The sequence below is a fragment of the Brachyhypopomus gauderio genome, chromosome 6, assembly GCF_052324685.1.
Source record: "Brachyhypopomus gauderio isolate BG-103 chromosome 6, BGAUD_0.2, whole genome shotgun sequence".
NCBI classification, from domain to species: Eukaryota; Metazoa; Chordata; class Actinopteri; order Gymnotiformes; family Hypopomidae; genus Brachyhypopomus; species Brachyhypopomus gauderio.
In genome coordinates, this window is record NC_135216.1 from 32,066,521 (window position 1) to 32,094,504 (window position 27,984).

Genomic DNA, 27,984 nt, shown 5'->3' on the forward strand with positions numbered 1-27,984 from the left:
CTACCCTCCGTCGGTGTGCGACGCCTCCACCGTGAACTACGATGAGGAGGAGGAGGAAGATTACCCTCCGTCGGAGGGCTCCTACACCGAGGAGGAAGAGGAGAGCCCCTTCCCCCCTCGGAGCTATCTGCCAGGACTGTGAAACGGAGGTGGACTCCAGAGGTGGGCCCATCCTCCGATCGCTCCGGAGGAGAGGAGATGGACTACTCCCGGGGTGGCAGCCCGGAGCAGCCCATGAGTTGGAGCCAGGGCAGCGAGGCGATGGAGATGGAGGGGAAGGACCACACTGTCGGCTCCAGAGGGCGGTTGCGAGGAGAAGGGGGAATGCCCTACGGCTCACCGAGGAGAAAGACCGGCTGCGCTGCACCAGACGCGTCCGCCAGTCGTGCTGCACCAGGTGGAGGGTTCGCAGCGAAGGCTGGAGGAGGACCGTCCCCCACAGCACCTGCAGCTCCCGGTTACTCTCCCCTCCTAGCTCTCCTCCTGGTGCGCAGCCTGGCGCCTGTTTCATGTTTGTCTGTCCCTGTTTTCGTGTTTGTTCCCGTATGTTTGCCTAACCCCCTTTTCCCGTTCGTGCCTATGTGTGTGAATGTGCCTGTGTGTGTATTCGTGTCTGTTCCATTGTGTTTGTCTAACGTCTTTTCCCCCGTCTTCCCAGGGAGGGTGTTCTAGGTGGTTCGTAGAGGACGCTTCGCCGAGGGCGGTCACGTCCCAGACGCAGGACTGAGCGTGTCGGATCCGCCCATTGACGTGGGTTCGGGGCACTTAGTCCTGTTGGCACCCGGGGACGGGTAGTGCCCTTGGAGGGGGCGTCTGTCACGGTCAGGACCCCGGCCCCTCCCTTATGGGCATGTGTTTACGTTGTCCACGTGTATCGTCTGCGTCTGTGGATCTTCGTGGTTGTGGTTACGTCTTGTGATAATCTGTCTCACCTGTGGCTTGTCTCGTAATCACGTGGGGCTAATGTGGTTTGTCTATTTAATGTGCGCTTGCGCAGTGTCCTGTGCTTGTCGTTGTCTGAGTCTGAACGTTTCACGTTTGTTAATGTTTATACGTGCGCATACGGCACTATTCGTTGTCTCAATAAAAGTGACGTCCGTGACCAAGCCTGGATTTGTGTCTCGTCCTTCAAGCTGCAGCCGACGTCATAAGTACATTACAGAAAATAATGAACTTTATCACAATATGCTAATTTTTTGAGAAGGTATACTGTGTGTATATATATATATATATATATATATATAGATATATATATATACACACACACACACACACACACAGGGGGTACGTCAGTACCGAGGTACCGAGTTACGATGATTCGTGGTTACAACACATCTTGTTTTTTTTTTGGCCCACCTCCACACCCCCCCATCTTTGGAGGACAACTATGTTTTTATGTATGGATCAAATGAAAACAATTCTGTATAATACAGTACAATAGTGATAACAATAATAATAATTACTTATATAAGTAAATTAGACAGTCACTGATATATAAAAATATAAAACAATATACAAAGTTATAATACTTTGGAATAATACAAATAAATACCATCCACTTACATAGATAAAGAAAAAAATGTACCGCTCAAAAAATAAATAAAAAGCAAACTTACAGCAGGATAAGTCAGAATGCCAGTCTGAGATCTGTAGTTGTAGCATGGAACAAGCAGCCTTATAGGCCTCCAAGGCTGAACACAGCATGTGATTGATTGATGGGTAGGCACACAGGTCATACACACAGGAAGTGAAGTAAGGGGCAGGGTTGACATGGCCATGGCAGAGGTGGAAGGGTCCAGTGGTGTTAGTGATGATGCTGCAGATGTCCGAGTACTCCTCTCTGTGGTGACACTCATTTATATCTTGTGTCTGATTTTTTGCACCACATCTGTAAAAGATGAGATGTTCAGGAGTTTAAAATAGGAAGTTTATCAAGATGCTTAAACAGGTATGGTAGAATATAGGTACTTAAAAATAAGCCCTTTGAAATAAGCCCTTTCTGTCAAATGTAAAAATAGCCATCTACCGTGGGCTGCTGGAATTTGATTTCCAACTGTTTCCAAAAACAGTGTCGTTGGAGGCCAGAGCTCCACTGGGCAAAGTCTTGTCATCTGATGGGTCTCCATTATTGTTTCCACACATTCCACACACAGATCCATGGAAACTTGGGCCCAGTCTCACTGAAAGTGTAGAACTACCATCAAAGTGGACCAGGAGCTCACGAGATACATTCACAACCACAAAATTTAGCTCCTGGTGAACATCAGCAAGACGGCCTATTTGAAAAGCAGATGAATTCACAATATTGCCGTCAACCTGCAAAATTGAAAAAGTCAGTAAGAATAGAAAGATGGAAAAATGTCATTTTATAAGCAGGGGAATACAATGCATAATATTAATGAATACCTTCACTCTCCCATTTTGCCCAATGGAGATCTGTGTGTGCTGAGCTCCTTGATTTAGCCACACATCCACTACAGACACAGATGACATGTCCATGTCCCCATGGTTTATGTTAGTGGCCACCACACGAAATCCCAGGTCACTGTTACCCACAAACCCACAGGTGTGGGAAATCTCATATGAACAAGTGCCCTGGAAGAATAATTTCAGGATGTTTTAGAGGTGAACAGCTTTCTATTCAAAAGTTATCACGTGATATCCAAAGAAGAAGCTAAATTTCAGGGCACATTGAGATCATATTACTTTAAGGCACAGGACTTTATGTTTGTAATTTTATCATCCATTTATGTGTATTTTTCATTGTTTTTTTCAGCATTTAATGCACCTGTTTGTAAATATGCCATATTGTAATATTAGCAGTTTCTCCAAAGTAAACTCCGAGCAATGAAATGGCCCGTTCTTGCCTGAAAGGTGGTGAGAGCTCCATCAAAGGTGAGGTAATGGGAGTCTCCCCACACCATGCAGGAGGACATTTGGCTGTAGCAGCCACGCTGCCCATTCCTGACTGCACACTCCTCAGAGGGAGAGCAGGAGGTGGAGACGCAGTTCAGCTCATTGGGCGCAGAACACTCACAGTGCTGGGAACATCCTGGAGTCCAGAACTGCTCACCTAGCTGCAAGAAATAAATCCTGATGCCATGCTAATGAAAATACTGTAGGTTTTTACTATAATACCAATGTGTCCCCACTGTAAGATGGTGTGAAGCAAAGGAGGTTGTTTAAGGTTTCACATTGGGGTCACACTTAAGATGCCCCTTGTGACTTTATAACCATTCTGAGGCAGAGAAAACCATTTAGATCTGTCAGGCCTAGCTCGGATGCGGCTCCTCCGGTCACCACAGGAGGGAGCTCATGAGTCAGCACTAGACGGAGTCAGCACAATCAGCTGTGATCTGTCACACCCAGAGGCGGTCTTTGCATAAAGGCGTGCCTTGGGCCCCTCCCACTGTAACCCACTGTAGGGGCCTCCTGATTAGCTGACTTATTTCTCCCATATTAATGTTGATGGGCCCCCTAGCTAATTTCGCCTTGAGCCCCCATATTGCTAAGGCCGCCACTGGTCACACCTGCTCTCCTCCCTACTTAAGGAAGTGAGTGACAGATCACTGCTGAATCGTTTTGGTATTATGCCTTTGTGCTCTCAGCCTTCTCTTGCTCTTTGTCATTGCGTTGCATTTCAAGGTGTCTCGCCACCTCCCTCTCTCACTCTCTCTTTCGTACCTCTCTCATTTATTCGGGTCTCTATCTGCTGTGCCGCGGCTCGGCCCATCTCAAGTTTTACTACCACTGTTCCATTCCTATCTGTTCTACTTTTAGTTTGGGAAGGTATGTATGGGCAGTCATGGCCTGGTGGTAGGGAACTGGTCTTGTGACCGGAGGGTCACAGGTTTGATTCCCAGACCTGAGGCCATGACTGAGGTGCCCCTGAGCAAGGCCCTAACCCTCAATTGCTCACTTGTATAAAAATGAGATAAAAATGTAAGTCGCACTGGATAAGGGCATCTGCTAAATGCCATAAATGTAAATGGAAGGGTTTTTTGTTTCTTGCGACATTTGCCAGCCAGCCAGTTACTTCCACTGTTGTCTTTGGTTTGTTTTACACGCATTGAGTTTTCCACGTCTTTTGAGTTCTTATTATTATCTCCCATGTTTCTTCTTCTTCTTTCTTTCTTCTTCTTCTATCACAGATCAATCAATCAATCAAATTTTATTTATATAGCGCTTTTTACAACAGTTGTTGTCACAAAGCAGCTTTACAAGTGCCGAGTCCTAGCCCCCAGTGAGCAAGCCAAGGGCGACAGTGGCAAAGAAAAACTCCCTAGTTCACCCCAGACACTTTATGCTATCCACCCCACCCTGCCTGCACTCTCTTCCACTTCCTCCATTACTCTGTATCCTCGACCCTAAGTAGGTAAACTCGTCAACCTTCACCAAATCAACTCCTTGTAACTGGACCAGTCCACTGTCTGCCCTCTCATTCACACACATGTACTCTGTTTTACTCCTGCTCACTCATTCCCCTGCTCTCCAAAGCATATCTCCATCTTTCCAAGCTCACCTCCACCTGCTTCCTACTCTCACTACAGATCACAATGTCATCAGCAAACATCATAGTCCAAGGGGATTCCTGCCTAACCTTGTCCGTCCGTCTGTTCATGACAATTGCGAACAGGAAGAGACTCAGTGCTGATCCCTGATGTAGTCCTACCCCCGTCTGTCATTCCTACCTCACTGCTGTCACACTGTTCTCATACATATCCTGCACCACCCTCCCATACTTTTCTGCTACTCCTGACTTCCTCATACAATACCACAGCTCCTGTCTCGGTACTCTATCATAAGCTTTGTTCTGTCCTTCCCTATACTTTTACACTCTCAAAGCAAACATAGCATCTGTGGTGCACTTAGCTGGCATGAAACCATACTGCTGCTCACAAATCTCTACCTCTCCTCTAAGCCTAGCTTCCACTACTCTTTCCCAGATTTTCAGGCTGTGACTGATCAACTTTATTCCCCTGTAATTACTAGAGCTCTGAATGTCGCCCTTATTGTTGAAATTCGGCACAATTATGCTTCATCTCCACTCCTCAGGCATTCTCTGACCTTCCAAGATTCTTTTAAATAACCCAGTCAAAAACTTCACTGCTGTCTCTCCCAAACATTTCCATCCCTCCACTGGAATATCATCCGGTCCAACTGCCTTACCACACTTCATTCTCCGAATTACCTCTGTCTACTTTCTTCATCTCGCTGAAAATCCCAATTCTTTTTAACAAACCACTTTCCTCTCAAACTTTCCTGAGCTTCCTCATTCCACTACCACGACTCCTTGTCTATCTTCCTCTGTCCAGAGGTCACACCAAGTACCTTCCTAGCCACATCCCTCACTGCATTTGAAGTCTCATCCCAGGTATCCAGACCACCACCACAATTACCCAGTACCTGTCTCACCTCATCCCTGAATTTTACACCACAGTCCTCATCCTTTAACTTTCACCACCTGATCTTAGGTTCCGCTCTCACTCTCTTCCTCTTCTTCACCTCCAAAACCATCCTACATATCACCATCCTATGCTGTTTAGCTACACTCTCCCCTGGTAAAACCTTGCAGTCACTAACCTCTTTCAGGTTTCGTCTCCTACAGAGGATATAGTTAACCTGTGTGCATCTTCCCCCACTCTTATACGTTACCCTGTGCTCTTCCTTTTTCTTAAAGTAAGTGTTAACTACAGCCATCTTTATCCTTTTAGCAAAATCTACCACCATTTGTCCTTCCGTATTCCTTACATTAACACCATATCTACCCAACACCACCTCATCACCACTGTTCCCTACACCAACATGTCCATTTAAATCTGCTCCAATAACCACTCTCTCTTCTTTAGGAACTTGCAAAACAACTTTGTCTATCTCTCTCCAGAATTCTTATTTCTACTCCACATCACAACCTACCTGAGGAGCATAAGCACTGATGACATTCATCATCACCCCATCAATCTCTAACTTTACACAGATCACCCTGTCACTTACTCGCTTTACCTCCACTACAGTCTTACTAAACTCATCCTTCAGGATTACCCCTACTCCATTTCTCTTCCTGTCTACACCATGGTAGAAGAGTTTGAAGCCACCACCAATGCTCCTGGCCTTCCTCTCCTTCCACTTGGTCTCCTGTACACACAGTATATCTATCTTCTCCTCTTCATCTCAGCTAGCTCTCTCCCTTTACCTGTCATAGAGCCCACATTCAACGTACCAACTCTAACCTCCACCTTCCTGCTCTGCCTCCTCTCCTTCAGCTTCAGAACCCTCTTCCCCCCTCTCCTCCTCCTCCTTGTCCCAACAGTAGTCCAATTTCCACTAATGCCCTGTTGGACAACAGCACCAGTGGCGGTCGTTGTTAACCCAGGCCACGACCGATCCGGTATGGAATTTCTATTTTTGATCCGCATCATTTGATTTGGCGGTTTTTACACCGGATGCCCTTCCTGACGCAACCCTCCCTATTTATCCGGGCTTGGGACCGGCACTAAAATACACTGGTGTGTGCACCCTAGTGGCTAGATTAATCACCCGTGTTTCTACGGTTGAGTTTATTTTATTATGGACACATTAATTGTTATATGTTTATTTGGGGGGGGGGGGGTGTCATCAAATGGACACATTAATTATTATATGTTTTTAGGTTTCCTCTATGCTGTGCCTAAAGCGATCAATCACCAGTGGTTGGCACCAGAGCGAACTTGTAACACATTGAATCATAGATGTAGATCAGAGATAAATAAACTTTTTTTTTTCAGCGTGAGAAATCGGATGAATGGCGTGTGAAGACGTATGTCTCATGCTCATTGCGTGAGAGTTGGCAACCCTGTGTCTGTGTCCATTGGTGTTTGTCTGCCTCACTATCTCACTGACTAGTGGCTATAGTCATTTATTTATCAGCTTCGACCAGCACTTGGGTCCACCTCTCTCTCTGTTTTCATGCGGTGTGTGCGTTCACGTACTCATCGCATTATAAGATCAAGTTACTGACAGCCTTTTCATGCACATCTTAATAATACAGTTGTCGAAGAGAAATCACATTTTTATCAAATTTAAGATTTAATTGTCCAAAGGTTTTCCAAAACTAAACATTTGATCTCTGAATTTAATATCTTCTTACATAGAAGAAGGACAAAGATGATGACAATGATAAGTTTATGACCTGGAAAATAAAATAATCACATGAAAATTAAATAGCTGTTCATAATGTTATGCTAACTGTAAATATTAGCACATAAAGCTCTGTCTATACTATTGTAACCCCATCACAGAAATCAACAATTGAAAGCTTCCAGAATCAGAAATACTTTATTGGATTAGGCAGGCATGTAAAAATTTTATCTCCTTAGGTGAGAAAAATCATTTCAGCTAAGACATTAGTAACTCATGTTCTTTCAAATATCTAAAGTTATAGCAGGGCACTGTACCTTAAAGCAAGTTAAAAATATGTAGAAGTCACCTGAAAGTAGAGTCCTCTGTAGAGGCAACCACACTGGTCCACTGATACACACAGACCTCCACTCTTCATGAAGCCTTCATCACAGAAACAGCCCTCTGAACACGTCCTCTCACATACAGCCTCAGTGCTGCTGGCACAGGTGTGCCCACAGTCTGTGCCACACAGCTCATAGTGACTGTTCACAGGACAATCCATGCCTGAGAAATAAAAAATCAGAATTACAAAACTCACATACAATGCTTCTGTATAGATGTTTGTTTAGCTACCATGAGCCTGGGAGAATGACCATGAATCATCGTTGCATGGAAAGCCCTGCCCTACCTACAATCTTTTTGGTTCCTTATCTACTACTCCAATCCTGGATACATGCCAACATTTTACATTCTCATTGATATATGCAGGCTGGGATACACTGTATAGGAACCTCTCTAAGTTCTCATAACCTCTAAGTTACTTACAGCAGGTTGTCTTCTCTCTCCAGGGGTAGATAATTGCATTAACAGACTGGCAGGCACTGACATAGGTCTGGATGGAACGGCACAGTACATCGTTACTGTACTCAGACAGGCAAACATCAAATACGCAGTCATTGAAGTAGGCTTGATGGTCCACATAGTCATGGCAGAAGCTGAAGGGACCCTGTCTGTCCCTGATGATCTCACACTGAGTTTGTGCCCTAGTTTGGTCTGGGCATGATGAACATGAGTCTCCACACCCATCACTGCACACTGTGTCATTCTCGACTCTCCAGCTGGCTCCAAACTGGGAAGCTGAAGTCTCCAGTGCACCTGAGCTTGTGAGGAAGTCGTCACTCGTCTGACCGTTATAGTTACCACACAGACCACACGTGGTTCCACTGTAATTTCGTGGGACAGTGATCCGTGCCACCCAAGAGCCGTCGTAACTCACACTAAGGCCAAAGTCAGTTGTAATGAAAGTGTTCAGTCCACTGGAGTAAATGGACACTCGGCCAGAGTCGAGCAGGACAGGAAGGTTCCTGGTCTCATTATCAACCTGATGAAAACAAAAGGAAAACTTTCAGTTTATTATAGAATTGGCATTTATTTCAATATTTAGCTCTTATGCAGAGTGACACATTAGTCAGTTTGAAGTACATGTACAGATCAACTTCAATGACATTTACTTTTTTTGACTGAACTACCCAATTTCACAAAACATTTTTTCACAAGAAGAGGCAGGATGCATGAGTCCAACATCTAAATCAGAGAACACGTGGAATATATACAGCCCAGGATTGAAAATGGAAGGAAAATGAACACACCAAAGAGTAATGGCAGGTGGAGGAAGAACACATAGCGACATAGAAAAGAATGTAAACAAAAAGCAGATGGAGACACTAACACAAATTAAAACCAACATGATAACACATGGAGTCACATGGATGAGGAGATAGAAAATGTCCATGTGACAGACTATATTTGAAAAAGGTCACACTAATAAAATTTTATATTTAATATTGCTAACCTCAATTATGCCACGCATGTTGTCTGAGATGTATACCAGATGCCCAGTGATATTGACGTACATGTCAACAGTGAATGAATCTAGAAGTCTGTTGCATGCTTCACTTCTTATTGAAACTTGGAAGTACGGTAGCTGTTGAATATCATTGCATACAGTTGCCAGAATATATTGGCAGCTGCCCTGGAAGTCAAATTTGTGGCCATCAAAAGAGATGTAGTGCAGGTGCCCTAAAACAGAACACGTGGCACAGAGTTCAGGATGGCAGGAGAATTCTTCCTCGACAATATCACAGGTCTCTGGAGTAGTTGTACTCTGAGTGGTAGGAGCCTGTGGAATTGTTTTCGGTGGAGTAGCTTTCAGTGAAGTCCTTTCCTGTGGAGTAGATGCTTGTTGACTAGTTGTCTTTAAAGAAAATGTCTGTGGAGTACTTGCTTGTGGAGTAGATATCTGTGGAGTTGGTGTATGTGGAGTAGTTTCATATGGAGTAATTACCTGATTAGTAGGTGCTTGAGCTGTAATAGTTGTCTGTGGAGGATGTTTTTGAGTAGTTCTCTGGGTAAAGGCTGTACTTTGAGGAGTACCTGCCTGCAGTGTCATTGTCTGTGGAGTAGTATTTTTTTGTTGAGCATAGGTCAGTGGAGTAATGGTCTGTGTAGCAGTTGTCTGTGGTGTAGTAACTAGGTGTGGAGAAGTAGTTACCTGTGCAGTAGTAGTTTTTTGTGGAATAGTTGTGTGTGATGTGTTTGTTGTCTGTGAAGTATTTGTGTTTGGAGATGTTTTTTGTGGAGCAGATGGCTGTGTAGTAGTTGACTGAGGAGTAGAAGTTGCATGTGGAGTAGATATTGGCTGTCTAGTAAGTGTCTGTAGAGTAGAAGTTTTCTTTGGGGCAGTTGTCTGTGGAACAGTTGTATGTGGACTAGTTGTATGTCCAATATTTGCCCTTGAAGTAATTGTATGAGCAATGATGTGTACATTAGTTGTCTGTAGATTAGTAGTTTGAGCAGTAGTTTCCTCTGGAATAGTTGACTGTGCAGCAGTATTTATGTGTGGAGCAGTATACGTCTGTGTAGTAGTTGCCTGTCTAGTTATTTTCTGTGATGTAGTTGTCCATGGAGATGTTGCTTGTGGACTCATTGAAAATGTACTTTGAATGTTAGTGGTATCTGGAGTTGTAGGATAGGTTTGAGGAGTAGTCTTCTTTGAATTAGCTTTACTTTGATAAGTAGCAGTTCTTTGAGTAGTTGTAGTGTCTGGAGTAGTAGTTGTACTTCGAGTAGTCTCTGCATTAGCTTCACTTTGAGTAGCAATTGTAGTTCGAATTGTTGTAGTCTCTGCAGTAGTTTTATTTAGAGTCACAAGTCTTGCCCTTAGTGACGCTGTTGTCATTGTAGTTATAGCTTCATAAATGTAAAAAAAAGAAAATACATTTTTATTTCACTTATTTATTTGTTAACGTGATCATCTGAATTTTGCACCTCTGGAAGGTTCACAAATAAGGTCTAACATCCTAGAACAGCCTCCTCCATGCTCACATTTTAAACCACAGATTTACTGTTTTATCATTCCCAGTGATGTCAGTAAGGCATTAATTCTAATGTTAGCACTTTTTCCTTAGCGAGTAATATAACTGTAACACTCGAGGGAGGAGGCACGACGAGTGTTGATTGGTGCAACATTGAACGTTTAATGGACAGAAAGACACTGCAAGCTCCGTGCGAAGTGCAAATACATGTGAACGAATCTCACACAGGCACGAAACTTTAGACAAAGATGAGCACAAGACATTGCGCGAACGCACATTAAATAGGTGAATAACACATTCCCTCGTGATCTCGAGACAAGGCACAGGTGCGACTACGAACATGTTCACAAACGACCCACACCCACGGAACTACAAACATGGACATAACTGCACGCAGACGACATAGCGACACGCCCAAAGGGAAGGGTCCGGAGCCGTGACCGTGAGAATAACAAGTTACTATTTCCATTCCAGTAATCAGATTAAAGTTACTTATCCAAGTAACTGTGTGTTACTATTTTTATTTTCCTTAGTAAAAATATATATTTTTGCTTTCTTCTTGGCTCAGTTATAGGCCTACTTAGCGCTCGACTCCACACACTGCGCGCGAACCAGTAAGAGCAGCGAACGCATTTTACACGTCATTCTGTGCAGTGTTCTCCGTAACGTTATATGGTAGTGTAAAGAAATATCCCTCAAAAATAAATTTTGCATTGTGTTCCTGGTTTGAAAAGTGCTGGAATTTTGGCTAACGTACTTAAAAATGCTTGAAATTGTAATAGTATACTATAAAACTATAAAAGTGAACTGTACAGAAGAGAGAATAACTTCTCTTAATAAAAATAAAATAAAGCTTTCCTTTTCCTTTCACCCTGAGCCTCATGTTAATTGTTTATTGTCTAACAATCACATCTCTCAGGAGTGAAACTGCTAATTGTTTTAAGGCTAATTATGAGAAGATCAGGGTGAAAATACAAGATGGGATCAATACAACATCAGTAAATAAACGTGGAAACATTTTACTGTCACAGTATTGCCGTGTGTTTATTTAAGCATGTGTCTCTTCTTTGTTCTTTGTCAATTGACTCTGTGAGTGTTGTCTGTTCTTGAGTCAATTAGCGCTTAGCGCTATTCTCTCTATAAAAAAAGATTCGAAGCTCTCTTGACGGTATCCTACCTCACCCCCTACAGGTTCCAGTTTCCAACTGTGCCCCTTTAGTACTATTTCACTCTGGGTTAAGACAAGGACTATGTTAACAAACCAATAATATCTGTAGTATTACAGTATTTAAAACACACATATAATAGCTATATTTTGCAAGAGACTGTTGCAAAAATCAAAAGCAATATTATTTATCTACAGTTGTAACTTGATTGTCATGTGATTTTGGTATTGTAGGTATTCCATCATTGTTTAGAGGAAAAAAAAAAAACATTTGCATACGGTAGTTACTGTTTCATAAAAACTTACTCATTACTGTTGGCAGAAGTGCCATGCACAGCAGGATTAGACACCTCATTGTGATGATCTGCTCCCAAACCTATCCGTAGGATCAGGGATATGATAAATATGAGATGATATTTATCAAATAAGAGTTTATACAAAATTTCTATACAACATAATAAAACACAAGACATACTGAATGTCTATTAAACTATCTATTGAATGACTCAATATTGACTGCAAAGATCCTTAATTCCTTAACATTTCACAGGTATATAAAAGCAAATTTGTTGCTAATATCTGTAAATACTGTTTGAGTTATCCAAAGTAGTTATACTTCTAATGAATTATTTGAATTAAATGTGTTAAGAACATTGAATATTTATTGTTGTAAATTATTAACATAAATTATATTAACCATTAATTATGCATTTATATGCTCTATGGAAAATTGCAGTATGAAAATCAAAAAGATTAATGATCCTTACCAGAGGAACCTCTGCAGTGAGACCTCAGTGTGATAATATCTATCTATCTATCTATCTATCTATCTATCTATCTATCTATCTATCTATCTTCAGTAGTGTCTTCTGAGTATAATGATGATGTCACCAGAGCCCTGTCACATTTATATCCCTGAGCAGGATTGGATTCTGAAGAATTTTTAAATTGGCCTTCAAGCCAGTTTTTTCATTTTAGAGATGTCATCACTTGAATAGTTCACATCTACAACAAAGATTTTGAATAAAAGGGTTATTAATTGCATATCACTGTAATGTAGTATACATTTTAATTTTGAACATTTATACATGCAAACTAGAAAAAACATGCATTCTCTCTCCATTTCTCCCCCCCTTTCTCTCTCTCTCTCTCTCTCTCTCTCTCTTTCTCTCTCTCTACCTCTCTCCTATCCCTGTGTATCTCAAATTCTCACTCACTATGTTTCCATGGCTACTTGGAGTGACACTGGTCAACAATTATTTTGCTTTTTGTAAAAAAGAATTGTTAAATTTTTGTATGCTAAAATCCAAACATTATAAATATAACAATAGAAATAGATATGTACATATAACAAGATAATTTACGAATACATAATATATTTCATGTACCATATATTTGTCATGTATCTTTTAAACCATGCATGAGAAAAACTAAATACTAATTCAAATTCAGCATTAAAAGTATTATAAAATCCCCCTACCTTAGATTGTTAAGCCAACCATTTTGTTGTCAGTGTAGTAAGAATAAGAATAATACCTACTTAAATAATTAATAAAGGCATTATTACTGTTGTGAGGTTGTGGTAATTAATAATAATTATTATAATAATGAATAAGAAGAAGACCTCGTCTCAGCTGGAGTTACTGCTCTCACTGCTTTGAGCTCCCTGTAGTCTGATCAGGCTCATCTCTCTCTCCTCAATAGAGGGAGGGACCTTCAACTTACTGAAGCAGCAGTTTCATGTCTTTAGGTCTTACCGTTCTGTACCTAGAGACCTAGGGACATGAAACCACCGTCAGGCAAGGGAGTCCGTTAGTATGTCGGTCATTCACTCAGATGTACTTCAGTAGTTAAGTAATCCAGTAATTCAGTCAGTGGGTCAGTCACTTGGTCAGTCATTCAGTCAATTGATCTGTTTTTTCTTTATTTAGATGGTTGGTCAGTCAAGTGGTCAGTTATTCGGGACAGTTCTGCTGGGGTAGTGTGGTAACATTGTAAGCACAATGAAAAGAAAGAAAAAGAAAGAAAGAAAGGAATTTCAACCATCGAAGTGGTTAAGACCTACAATGGTGATGCGTCAACTAGGCAGTGACGACCTGTAAGTAAATGTACTGCTTCAGGGGCAGGTGTAGGGCAGTTATTGCTTCAGGGGCAGGTGCAGAGCAGTTCACTGTGAAAGGGGAAGATTTAGGACAGTTAACTGTGAAACATTCAGCTGTGATGGAATTGTATTGTTTTCAAAGTGGATATTTTGCAGCCTGAGTTAAAAGGTGTTTGGCAAACTGTAATAATCTCAGCTCTGAAGCTCTGAACAAGCCAGTGTGAGAGGTCTAAGACGAAGAATATTAGTGAACAGTTAACGTCTAAGACTGAACTGAAGCTGCTTTGACATCCATCGTTCTAAGAATAAGGAGAATATTAGTGCAGTTTTAATCAGAGGAAGAAAAGGTTTCAACTGTTCAACTCATACATTGTGTTATTAGAGAGCATACCCTGGAGAATGGTACCATCAGGGCAATAATTTGCCTTCTACCATAATCCCACATATGAGCATCGACCTCAACACCAAATGTCTGTGTTAGCTGCAGTGGACGTTGTTTGTGATGAAGTCACAGCAGGACGCTGCAGGGGTGGCTGTGGTCTGAAGGAAGAATTACAGGCCAAACTATCAGATGTGATGCTGATGAAAATCTCTGAAGCCAGTTAATAGGAGTCTTCAGTACATCAGTAGTTTTACCGTGTAACATGTTTTTTTCTTTTACAGAAAAATTACACTTTAGTAAAGCCTTAATTGTCAATAATAAAGCAGAAATTCACTCAAAGTAACAACACCTAAAATTTAATACCTATGTAATGCCAAAGGACATCTATTGTGGTCGCATTGATGTATTTGCTAAAACATTAAATACTTCATAATAAAATGCCTTAAGTGTGGCTGAGCTAAGTTAGCTGAGCAGTTTATGTTGTAAAGTTGAAATGTAAATGCCCATGGAGACTGTTCAAATCCTAGTTCAGGAGGTCTTGTTCTCTCAGGAGGTCTTGTTGTATAATTGTGCAGAACCGTAGAACGCCAAAAAGAAAAAAAAAACCCCATTATTATATATATATATATATATATATATATATATATATATATATATATATAATGCAATACACATGTGTACACACACACACACACAAACACACATTTACAACAATTTTTTAGTCCCTGCTCTGTTTTTGTCTTTAAAACACGCACTGAGGGCCAAACATTTTTGATCTTTTGTAGTCTCAAGTCTTTCTCTGTCTCTCTCTCTCTCTCTCTCTCTCTCTCTCTCAGCCACACACACGTTCTCTCCACCTCTCCTTTAGGTCAAAGTCAACCTCTCTCGACCCCTCCCACCCTTGTTGGAAAACATCATCCACCAAAATGACTGACGTCTGACGCCTTCTTTTAATTTTTCCTTCTGACAAACTGATGATCACTTTAGGCCATAAAGATCAAAACTAACCATTACCTGCTCTTTCCTTTAAACCAACCCTGGTACATGAGAGGATGTAAGATTTTTTTAGTTGAGAAATAATGAGGCATATTATCACTGGCCTATTTGAAAGCCAGTCTGATTGCAAGTGGTAAGCTGTATGATATTAGTGTCATATGCCCCAGTAGAAAGGACACTGTTCCTGAGGCAAAACAGCGTCCTTTCGCAACACACCCCATATAGGTCATACAGAAGTCTATAAAATCATCTAGTTAATTTACATTTGTTTGTAAATTTTGCAAAGACGATAACATTTTATAGAATCTCACTGACAAAACTAGCCTGGCTCAATATGGTTAAGATAATTCACCAGTATAGAGCATGTTCATTGGAGTTTGATGGTGTAGATGGTCAACTAACATGACTTGCTTAACCACGTTAGACTGCTAGTTTACCTAGTAGACCATCAAAGGGAATGTTTTTGTGTAGTCCAGCTGTAAATCCAACTGGTCCATCAACTTGATCATGAACAACAAAGACTGAAACTAGATACTAAACAAAAGCCAGTCTTATCTGGATTTTTCAGATGAGATTAACAGCTGATCCTCATTATACTTGTTCATGTCATGTTCAGAGAGGCATTAACATTGTGACAGATGAGTGGAGATCTCTTCAGGGGAGTTCAGAAGAAAGCTACAGACTTCTTTAGAAAGAGCTTGCCAGATGTTTAGTTTGATATTTGGCACATTCAAGAAAAAGAAAACCATTCCGCACATATCTTAAAAGAGCATCTAAGAAATATAGAATGGGATTAATGTTAATTTAATGGGAGTACTGTTTACAGAATGGGATTAATGTTAATTCAATGGGAGTAATGTTTATAGAATGGGATTAATGTCAATTGAATGGGAAAACTGCTTATAGAATGGGAGTAATGTTTATAGAATGGGAGAACTGCGTGTTCTTGAGTGCCTCATAAGAAAATATAATGCACAAAAGTGTCTAAACATATTTTAAGACTGAGCTGTTTCTACATTTGAATGATAAGTATGTTGAATACTTTATGATGTAGGCTTAATTAGGTATCACATATGTGTTTTGTTCATATGGACAAAAATGTAACACTTGAGGGAGGAGGCATGACGAGTGTTGAACGGTGCAACATAGAACGATTTATTAACACAAACACGGTAAGCTCCGTGCGGAGAACAAGAACAGGCAGACCACTCTCGCACAGGCACGAAACTTTAGACAAAGACGATCACAAGACGTTGCGCGAACGCACATTAAATAGGTGGTTAACACATACCCTCGTGATCTCGAGACATGGCACAGGTGAGACTACGAACACGCTCACAGACAACCCACACCCACGGAAGTACATACATGGACATAACGACACGCAGACGACATAACAACACACCCACAGGGAAGGGTCCGGAGCTGTCACCGTGACAAAAAAGCTGTTAAAAACAAGTGTGTGCAAATGTTTTTAACTTGAAACAATGTGTCTGTGATGTTATTCTTATATATATTAGTTGGAAATTAAATGTTTTTGACAGAAATGTAAAATCAAATGCGATGAATATATGAATGCCATGAATAAATATAATTGATTCAATTTCAAGGAAAATCTATCCCAGGGTATGATGCTGTAAAGCATACATCAGATATATTACAGTAATACATTTCAGTAAGGCATCTAATAACTGGAAGCAGTTGGAAAATACTGCATAACCAGAACAATTTTATTCTGTTGGTTATGCTGTACTGGCAAAATGTATCTCAACCACTTCATCTTCCATCTTCCATCTGTAGTTTATGGGCTGATGGAGTTGATGTTAAGAAAGAGATCTTCAGCTTTGATAATTTCACTCTGGATTTCTCCCAGCCTTATGGCAGTGTCTGCCATCACTGTATTGTGAATCTCCTCTTTGGTCAGACCCTCTGGTGGCATCTCATGGAGTGACAGCATGGTTAAGAAGGCATAGTTGTAGGTGTGGATCAGAGCCTGGAGCACTGTACTGCTGGACTGTACAGTGGGGCAAGACGGGGCAGGAACACGTGGAGGAACAGAATCCCGGCACAGTCAACTTGGATGAGACCCTGTGAAACTTCCTGGAAGGGAGAGATTACTGTCACAACCCTTGAGCTGTAATCTGGACTGGAACAGTAAATCATAATACGAAGTGATTTCATAATCATAACATAAATCTGAAATGGGTAAAGTTTTAACATCAGATTTATAAACACGAAAAATGGATTTGAGCCGCATTGTGGATGAAAGTGTTGGGCAAATGTAATCTGATCCCCCCCCAAACTGAATTTTTTATGCTTCTGGATTGTGGTACAAAACTAAACTGGAAAGTTCTTGTCAACTGTGACTTGACCCTGCTTGGTTTATTATTATACTTGTTTGAACATGAGTTCTGTCTTGATCCATTGGATTACTTAACCATTTACTTGAGGAATGATTTTAGAGTCAATCAGAAGAATTTATTAGTGGTGATACAATGGTTACTTGCAACATTTTCACGAGCTACCAGAGGGCAGCCTCTCCCAAATTCTAACATAAGAAGTCTTTGTGTTATTTATGATATCTGTCAGTTTTGAGCATTATATACTGTATTCCTTCCATATCACCTTTTTCATTCTGAAGGTTTTAGATACTTTTCCTCTATAGAAGTGCTCCACCTGCAGGATTCCCAGTGAATAACTGAACAACATGGGTGTGTGAGATACTCCCCTATCCTGATATGTCAGCTGTGTAAAGGAGTTTGCAGGTATCACATGGGCCCCAACTTCACTCCAAGTACATCCTCAAGTCTACTTAGCAGCCACAGTGTCTGGCAACAGTACTGTGTTCACTTTACCCAATATTTGGACACACAGTAAGTAGGCTTAAATTGAGAGAGTATATATATATATATATATATACAGTGTATATATATAAAAGTGATGGTTGGAGGAGGCAGGCACTACGAAGTAAGTAGTGGTGATACACACAAACTTCTCTAGAACACCCTCCCTGGGAAAACAGGAAAACACATTAAACACGGGCACGGTTACGAACACACACACGGGCACATGAATCACAAAAGGCACAAGAGGGAAAAGGGGATTAGGGAGAAACATTGGGATTGACACACACACAGGCACAGGCAGCCACGAAATCGCTCTCCCCGCCTGCAAGAGCGCAGCCAGCGGCGCAAACCCTCCTAGGGTCGCAGGACAGACAGGAGGCAGAGTCCCTCCCGTCTTCGGGTGCGATCCCCCAGCGTGTGCAGTGCTGGTTGTCTCCCCAGGCCAATGTGTGCCCTCTTGCTTTGCTCGAGGCACTTCTGCCGCTCTTCTGGGCACCACCGGAGGATTTGCCTTTCGCTGCTTACTGGCTGCTTTACGAGGCGCCTCTATGGCCAGGCTATGCATCCAGCGCAAAGAAGGGGAAGAGAGCCAGCAAACACCATCACGCCTCTTCCCCTGTACACCGCCGCGATGCCCCCATGACTGTCGTAGATATGCTGCAGGACCCCGTTTTTGCGAGCCTGCTGCCTCAAGCTCAGGAGGCCGAAACGGAGTCGAGTGTGGAATGCTTCCGGCTTGCCGCACAGAGGGTATGGAGTGAGAGGCACTGCACTCCGACCAGAAACTCCACCCCCCCGAGAAGGAGTTCGAGGGACAGGAGTCTGAAGAGGAGGAGAGCTCCCCTCAGTGTACTCTGCCCCCACAGGAGGGTTTGCAGCAAGGGTAGGAGGAGGACCGCCCACTGCACCACCTGCAGCTTCTGAAGGGTTTCCCCTCTTGATAGCCCTCCTACAGGCGCGAAGCCTGGCTCCGTTTGTGTGTGTGTCTGTGCCGGTGTTTGTGTCCATCCCTGTGTTTCTCCCGAATCCCCTTTTCCCTTTTGTGCCTCTGTGTCTTAATGTTCCTGTTTGTATTTTCGTGAACATGCTGTTTTGTGTGTTTGTGGCGGACTCTCCACCGAGGGCGGTCACCTCCCAGACCTAGGACCGAGGGCTCCAGACCTGCCCATCGGTGTGGGTTCGGGGCATTCATCTGTAGGGGTTTTAGTTATGAGATTTAACTAACCTACCCGCTTGCCTACAACCAAGGACAGAAATAGGTACAGAAGAAGGATTGACGTGCATAAAACATAAAATATCTGACTCCAAATTATAGTAAGAATCTAAAAGAACTCACTCCTCAAATATATCAGATAGATAGATAGATAGATAGATACATACTTTATTGATCCCGAAGGAAATTTAGCAGCCAGTAGCAGTTACACCAAACAGTTAAGGAGACACACAGCAATTTCACAAAAACGTATATGACATTCACAAACAATACAAAGACTATACAATACAAGTGTACAATTATCCAGTATCCCGACCAGATTGGTAAAACTGGAAAAAAATGTGCAATGACCAGTAGTGCAATGAATGGCATGTGCTTAAAAGTGTCAAAGTGTCGAAAGTATAAAAGTGTAAAAGTGTCAAAGTGTCGAAGTGTCGAAGTGACCATGATGGAGTGTCATCTGTCCCCCTCCCTCTTCCGACTCCACTGGGAGGAGTTGAAGAGTCTAATCGCTCTCGGGACAAATGATTTTCTGAGTCTGTCTGTGGAGCTGCTCTGTGACAGGAACCTGCCACTGAACTTGCTCCTCTGGTCCATAATGATGGTGTGCAGTGGGTGACCATCATCCTCCATGATGGAGAGCAGTTTGCGCATTGATCTCCTCTCCACCACCATAACCACAGAGTCCAGCTCCACACCAACTACAGACCCTGCACGCCTGACCAGCTTGTCCAATCGCATCTCGTCCCTCTTCTTGATGCTCCCTCCCCAGCACACCACAGCGTAGAAGAGGCAGCTGGACACTACAGTCTGATAGAACATCTGCAGGAGCTTCCTACAGATGTTGAATGACCCCAGCCTCCTCAGAAAGTAGAGCCGGCTCTGCCCCTTTCTGTACAGGAAGTCTGTGTTGGTAGACCAGTCCAGCCTATCATCCAGGTGTAGACCGAGATACCTGTAGGTCTTCACCATCTCCACATCAACCCCCTCAATAGAGACAGGCTGTGTGGGTGGTCTGGTCCTGCGGAAGTCCACCACCATCTCCTTGGTCTTGGAGGTGTTAAGCAGCAGGTTGTTCCTGTTGCACCATGCTGCAAAGTCACCCACCAGGTGTCTGTACTCCTCCTCCTGTCCTCCTCGTACACAGGCCACAATGGCAGTATCGTCCGAAAACTTCTGCATGTGGCACGTCTCAGAGTTGTACTGAAAGTCTGAGGTGTAGAGTGTAAAGAGGAATGGAGAGAGTACAGTCCCCTGTGGAGCTCCTGTGCTGCTGACCACAGTCTCAGATGTACAGTCCTTCAGCCTGACGTACTGAGGTCTGCCAGTGAGGTAGTCGGTGATCCAGGAGACTAGGTGCGGATCCACCTTCATCCTCACCAGCTTGTCTCTTAGTAGGAGGGGCTGTATGGTGTTGAAGCCGCTGGAGAAGTCAAAAAACATGACTCTCACAGCACTGCCCCCCCTGTCCAGGTGAGAGTGGGTCCGGTGGAGAAAGTACAGTACGGCATCCTCCACCCCCACTTTTTCTCTATAGGCAAACTGCAGAGGGTCCATTGCATGTTGGACCTTGGGTCTGAGCTGGTGTAGAAGCAGACGTTCCAGGGTCTTCATGACGTGTGATGTAAGTGCGACTGGCCTGAAGTCATTGAGCTCACTGGGGTGCGGTTTCTTTGGTACTGGAACCAAGCAAGATGTCTTCCACAGTGTGGGGACCCTCCGCAAGCGCAGACTCAGGTTGAAGATGTGCTGTAGGGGGGCCCCAAGCTCAGCAGCACAGGACTTCAGTAGTCTGGGACACACCCTATCTGGTCCAGCTGCCTTCCTAGAGTGGAGTCTCCTCAGCTCACCTCTGACCTGTTCTGTAGTGAAGATGAGTGGAGGGGGAGACAGGGGGGCTGCAATGGTCTGCTGGGTGTGAAGAAGGTGAGAAGAGGGGGGAGTGGGGGCTGTCCTGTCTCTGTTGTCTGCCCATGGGGGGGGTGCATGAATAACAATAGGAGAAGGTGAGGTGTTGATGTCCAGGCAGTCAGAGACTGAAGTAGCAGGAGAAAAGATGAGGGGGGAAGTGGAGGAAGTGTCAGCTGGAGCCATAGGGTCTTGAGCAGGGCAGTCAAACCGGTTATAGAAGGTGTTGAACTCGTTGGCTCTCTCACCGTCACCATCTGTGGCACTGTTCACCCTCTGCTTGCAGCCTGTGATGGTCTTCATACCATTCCATACCTCCCTCATGTTATTTTCCCTCAGCTTCTGCTCCACCTTCTTCCTGTAGGAGTCCTTGGCCTCTCGCAAGTGGACTTTGAGCTCCCTCTGTACACTCCTAAGCTCCTCCTGGTTGTTGTCTTTAAAGGCCCTCTTCTTTTTGTTCAGAAGGCCTTTAACACTGCTGGTTATCCAGGGCTTGTTGTTGGCAAAGCAGCGTACAGTTTTCACAGGAACAACCACGTCCATGCAAAAGTTCATGTAGTCAGTCATGCAGTGTGTCATCCCCTCGATGTCCTCTCCGTATGGCTCCTGCAGAACACTCCATTCAGTGGACTCGAAGCAGTCCCTGAGAGCCTCTTCAGCACCAGGAGACCATTTCCTGAAGGAGCGTGTTGATGCAGGTTGTCTACGGACCTGGGGCGTGTACTGGGGCTGCAGGTAGACCAGGTTGTGGTCAGATTTTCCAAGAGGGGGGAGGGGTGTGGCAGTGTAAGCTTCCTTTACATTAGAGTACAGGAGATCAATGGTTCTGTTTTTCCTAGTGGGACAGTCAACATACTGGTGGAAAGCAGTGAGTACTGAGTCCAGCGTGATGTTGTTAAAGTCCCCGGAAATTGCTATGTAGGCCTGCGGATAGCGAGTCTGTAGTCTTGCGATGGATGAGTGAATGACGTCACAAGCGATCTCAGCGTCAGCACGAGGAGGAACGTAAACACAAACAACAATGGCGTGCGATAGCTCTCTGGGCATGTAGTAGGGCCGTAGACTCACCGCCAACAGTTCAACATCTCGGCAGCAGATGATCTCCTTTACAGTCACATGCCCCGGGTTACACCATCTGTTGTTCACATACAGCACGAGCCCCCCGCCTTTGGATTTGCCGCTCTGTTTTGCGTCCCTATCCGCTCTCACGGTGGTGAAGCCGGGAATGTCCACGTTAGCATCGGGAATGTTGCTGGTTAGCCACGTTTCCGTAAAGCACAGAATGCTACACTCCCGGTACAGCCGCTGGCTACTCACCAGCGCCGCCAGTTCGTCCGTCTTGTTGGTCAGTGAGTTCACATTCCCCATCACCACGGAGGGAATCGATGGTTTAAACCTCCAGCGTTTCTCAATGCGCTTAGCCTTTAGCTTAGCTCCAGCTCTACACCCGCGGTAGGGTCTGCGTAGCTCCGCCGGGATTTGATGCATCTGGCCGGTGCGTCCCTTTGTTCTAAGCGCCAGGAGCTCGTCCCTCTTGTACACAAACCTTGTTCTTGACGTGGTCGCGATAGTAGATTCCATGTCCATAGGACACACTAACTTATCACTAAACTAGCGATAACACCAATCAAAGATTGAAAAGTGAAGAAAAGTGGCTAAAAAAGTTCACGAAGACGGAGCTACTGGAGTAGGCAGCCGCTCCTCACGGCGCCGGAAACTAGATAACCAGTGCAGGTTATAGAATATACCTAACCAACTTTATAAAGTACCTTGCTATAAACAATAGCCTGCTTTGTCAGAGGTTTATCATAAACATGCGTAGCAGATGGGATACTTTAGAGGGAATTGGTATTAGCCTTGATTTACCTTTTAACTGATACTAATAATGAGCTCATCTGGCCCAGTATAGCTATAACCAAGGAAGACCGTGGCTACACAATTAACCAGATTTATTCAATATCTAACAAAATATAAAACAATAATAGATTAAAGTAACAATAATACCTAATGGAAACAGAGATTCCAACCGGTGCAGGCTGCTTCACGGAGAAGAACCCAGAAAAGGAAGAAGAGCCACGAAGAGGAAGAAAGAAGAGACCCCTGCACCTACAAACCTCTGCTTTTACACCCCCCTAGCATCTCAAAGGGACAGCAGTCACAAAAACCAGGTTAACCAATGGGAGTCAGGTTGCTGGTAAAGACATCAGAGAACATTTGCATACAGAGTGCATTCCATACAGTACTGCCATCTTTGAGGTGAAGTCTACAAACCTTCTCAGGGAGTGATGGAACTCTTACCCTGTTAGCATAACCTTTACCCAGTACACAACAAGCTGCAAAATGAGACTAAACATGCCACACAAACACACTGATATAACTAAAATACAAATGGTCAGTTTTATCACATTTCTATGGGAACCTCTTGAGGTAAACCACCATTTGTTGCCCCCCATGGTTTTATGGAGGAACACCAGATCCTGCATCACACACAGGAACACATCTGATCACTCCTACACCTTCACCATCTCCATCCCCCACAGGAACACATCTGATCACTCCTACACCTTCACCATCTCCATCCCCCACAGGAACACATCTGATCACTTCTACACCTTCACCATCTCCATCCCCCACAGGAACACATCCACCACTCCTACACCTACACCATCTCCATCCCCCACAGGAACACATCTGATCACTCCTACACCTTCACCATCTCCATCCCCCACAGGAACACATCTGATCACTCCTACACCTTCAACATCTCCATCCCCCACAGGAACACATCTGATCACTCCTACACCTTCACCATCTCCATCCCCCACAGGAACACATCTGATCACTCCTACACCTTCACCATCTCCATCCCCCACAGGAACACATCTGGGCACTCCTACACCTTCACCATCTCCATCCCCCACAGGAACACATCTGATCACTCCTACACCTTCACCATCTCCATCCCCCACAGGAACACATCTGGGCACTCCTACACATCTCTGCTGACACCCCGGGATGGGTAGTGCCCTTGGTGGGGGGCTCTGTCACGCTACAGCCCCTGACCCTCCCCTTTGGGCACGAGTTTATGTTGTCTATGTCTAGTCGTCTGCATCTGTAGATCTTCGTGGGTGTGGTTGTGTCTGAGTGTGTTCATCAGTCTCACCTGTGGCTCATCTCGTGATCACGCGGGGCTTATGTGGTTTATCTATTTAATGTGCGTTCGTACAGTGTCCCGTGCTCGTCTTTGTCAGTCATATACGTTGTGCGTTGGATGTTCTACGTGCGCTGTGCAGCTTTTGTTTGACATGCACTCGGCGTCACAGTCATCATCCAGTAGAACCGAAATATTTTCATCCTTATACCTGTTTACAGTCCACATGGTGAGTGTCTATGTTTATTGTGCTTCTAAATTTGAAAACAAAAAACAGCATTTTCACTGCATTACTGTGATTCACATCACACTAAAAACTAAAACACTAATCTCCACACACTGCTTTCCCCATTGGCTCTCTGCTTATAATCACAATGTCCATGCAGCTGAATGTATTTTTGGGCTATCCCAAGTTTATCTGGCATAAATACATTTTGAAAAAACATTCTAAAATGTTCGTCCTTTATTTATGTTAGATTGTGTTTGAGCAGCAGACATTATTTTTATTAGCACTAGTAGTCATAGTAGTATATGTAGTAGAAGTAGTTTTTTTGTTGTTTTTTTTAGTTTTTTTGTTATTTATTTATTAAGTAGTTGTTTATTTAGTTTTCTGAATGGCTTTATATGTTTGATTCATTGGGTTGACAGTCGGGGAAGTTTTATTTCATACCTGTAGCTTTTTTTAAACCTAACATGCCATTGACTAATCATGGCAACGACATTAACCTCAATGGGTTGGTAATGGATGTGAACAATTAATATGTCATGGAGCAGTGTAAGTAATCATGTGAGGGTGTGTTCAAAGTGAGATCACAGGTTATAATATATTATATAACTCCCTTATTATGGCTCAGATGGTAGGGAGAGGTTTGGTGTCTGGCTTGACATGTTTTAACCTTGTTGGGGGAGGGGGTGCTGGGGATCAGAAGAAGTGAGGATGTGTGTGTGTGTGTGTGTGTGTGTGTGTGTATGTGTGTTTGAAGCCTTAAATGGTGACATCACACATCTTAGAATGATCTAGATTCAACCAAATTTCTACAAAAGTAACAGATATGACATTTATGACATTTGCACAAGACACCTAGACATCTAGTGTAACAAAGTCCAGTGTTTTATGCAAAGATTAGTGTAGGACAGCTGTCTTGCACACCCATGCCATGGTTGTACAAAGGCTGTAGGATTTAAAACATGTTTTTGTTTTATGAGCCAAAACTAGGACAGCATTCTCATCTCTCCAACCACACCCTTATATAATTATACTTCAGAAAAAAGATTAAATAGTTCCAATCATTTCTGTACCAAATATGTTAATGTACAGTATTTTATGATGTGTCAGTATGGAATGTTGACGGGTAAGTGTGCTGTCATTAAACTATTCAAACTATGAACTGATCTGGATTATGTTTAAATGTGAATGTGTGCACTGTATTTTCATATAGAATAATTATAATATTATAATTCAGCCTTATCAAATATGCACAGTGCATAACAAAGAAGGAAAGATCACCATATGCAAAACATCACACATCACAACAGTTAAGTTTTCTTTCACCAGTTAGTGTAATCTGGGATTATGATCAACTTCAATATGACAAATGATCACTTTCTTGTTCCAGTTAACAACAACTAATGCATTAGAAATGTCTTAATTTAAAGGCAACTATCAGAGAAATAAGACTGAGTTAACCAGAAAGATATATAGTAAATAACATTTTGTAATCAGAAAGAGACACTGGTGGTGTGACACTAGATATGTTCTCTAACAGCAGACAAGACTGTAATTCTGTTACTCAGTGTTTCTGCTCAGATTGTCAGGTGCTATTGGAATAAAAGCACCAGTAAAGCAGCATTTTTTTTTATAATTAAGAATTGTTGCTACTCACATCCTTATTCTCAATACTGCATGAAACTACTGAAGATAACATAGTTAAATTAAAGTTAAACACAGTACATTTATCTCTGAGATGCACCTGAAAATAAAGAACATAAAGACCAAGAAAAGATGGAGATGAGCTAAACATGGTTATCCTGAGCTTCTCTCAGTCCTGATGAACGGCCCCATGGAGATGGTGGACGAGTCAGGGATGTCCACAGACCTCACAGCTTTATGGTGGTGTCCAGTGTAGCAGTGCTGTAAAAAGCATATATAAAATCATTATGTAGCCCTGGTATAGGTCTTCCTTTTTTTTCCCCTGACAATTTGTTGGTATGGGAGGAGTCTGCAGTGTTCCTGTAATCAGGCATGTTACAAGGGCACCTTGGGGTCCTTAGAGAAACAGCGTGGCTAAGCATCACAACGGAATGACGTTTGGAGCGTGAGGCTTACGTGAGGAGCGTGACTTTACTGAGTGTTCGCTGTTGTAAGGTATGTTGCATTTTCAGCTATGTATTCTGCTTTTAAATTTAAGTACTAAGTGTTTTGTACTGCTCTTATAGCGAGGGACAGGCACAGACGAGGTGCCTGGATTCCTGGGCGCAGAACTATTTTTGGAGCAAAACTGAACTTTTAGTTTGGTTTTGATTTTGGATTATGGTGAGGATATTACAACTCGCGTTTTTCTCATAATTTAAGTCCACAGCTGTGTGTTGTCCCATGAGCCTGATATTTTCTTAACCCTTTGAGTTGGTATATTTTGATAGTTTGTCAATCTTGATGTTAATGTTTTGATGTATGGTGAATATGTATACTGTAGAAGGTAACCTGCCCTCTTTTTGTATGTATTTTAGATTGATCCAGCAACTGGGTCGCTGGCTGCTTTTCTCCATTTTGATCAATTTTACTTTTTATTATTATTGTTCAACTCTAATGCTGCTATTTGAGTGTGATTTTAATTTTAGTGGTCGGCTTCATGGGCAGGTAACTGTGGCCCTTGTTGTAAAGTTTGAATAAGCTGACTCGCTAGCTAGAAGCGCTGAGGTTTGTGCTTTTATATATTTTGTTTATTTTAATATTCATGTTTGTTGAATTTGTGAAGTTGGTGTACAATTGGAGTTGGGAATTTGGTTTGTGGGTGTTCACTAGTGTGTCCTGTGTGCAGTGTATTATAGTGTGGGATTGCTGTGGTGAGATTCTATTTTAATGAGAGGATAATCACGTGTGTAACTGAATGTCCCGAGTTGGTCTCCCAGGTTTCATAATTGAACAAGTCCTTTAAGGGATCTCATTTTAATTAAAAGTAAAACCAACAGCGTTTCCTGTTTTATTGCAACTTTCAGAAACCTTAAAGCTTTCCTAAACCCTCTGAGCTCGTCTTTGCTCTAGGTGTAAAACAAGGGGTGGCGTAGTCTGGGGCCACAATTATAAATTGTGTTTTTAGTTATGAAAGTCAGTCAGATCCTATCACATTACTTACAACACACCCACATTATGTCATAAGAGTCGTGATCTAGATCTGAAGATTGATTCAACTGAGCTTTCCAAAATGCCTTATATTCAAGATCTCACTATGTCCCACATCCATATACACTGATATATAACTAAGACATATCAAAGGCTTAGCTGGCAGAAACCCTCTATATCCAGAACAATGTACATCTGTTTAAAGAAACTGCAGTGGAAGAATAACGTTTGTAATTACCATACAATTTAAACCATGTACAATGTACCCTTACAGGTCAATATATTAGGTTCAAAGATACAATCATGTGGCACCAACTTAATGTATTTTGTCATGTAGACATGGTAAAGAAGATCTGCTGACCTTCAAGCTAAGCACTGGAATGAGGATGAAAGTGATTTAAGTGACTTTG

At 42.8% G+C, this 27,984-nt stretch overlaps 1 protein-coding gene and 1 long non-coding RNA gene across 2 annotated transcripts in view; one reads left to right on the forward strand and one right to left on the reverse strand.

Moving 5' to 3' along the window:
- The window catches only part of LOC143516410 (uncharacterized), a 137,658-nt gene that overhangs the window by 92,042 nt on the left and 17,632 nt on the right, over nucleotides 1–27,984 (reverse strand). Inside the window, exons 16-25 of the mRNA XM_077007959.1 lie at nucleotides 19,658–22,694; nucleotides 19,192–19,199; nucleotides 18,563–18,697; nucleotides 8,951–9,277; nucleotides 7,924–8,479; nucleotides 7,466–7,662; nucleotides 2,868–3,077; nucleotides 2,407–2,595; nucleotides 2,027–2,316; nucleotides 1,617–1,888 (exon numbers count right to left, since the gene is read on the reverse strand). Coding sequence (XP_076864074.1) covers nucleotides 1,617–1,888; nucleotides 2,027–2,316; nucleotides 2,407–2,595; nucleotides 2,868–3,077; nucleotides 7,466–7,662; nucleotides 7,924–8,479; nucleotides 8,951–9,277; nucleotides 18,563–18,697; nucleotides 19,192–19,199; nucleotides 19,658–22,694 — 5,221 coding nt within the window. The remainder of the gene's footprint in view (nucleotides 1–1,616; nucleotides 1,889–2,026; nucleotides 2,317–2,406; nucleotides 2,596–2,867; nucleotides 3,078–7,465; nucleotides 7,663–7,923; nucleotides 8,480–8,950; nucleotides 9,278–18,562; nucleotides 18,698–19,191; nucleotides 19,200–19,657; nucleotides 22,695–27,984) is intronic.
- LOC143517703 (uncharacterized) lies at nucleotides 26,372–27,455 on the forward strand. The gene is made up of 3 exons (XR_013132020.1): nucleotides 26,372–26,599; nucleotides 26,671–26,767; nucleotides 26,962–27,455. It is a non-coding gene; the product is annotated as an uncharacterized LOC143517703 (long non-coding RNA).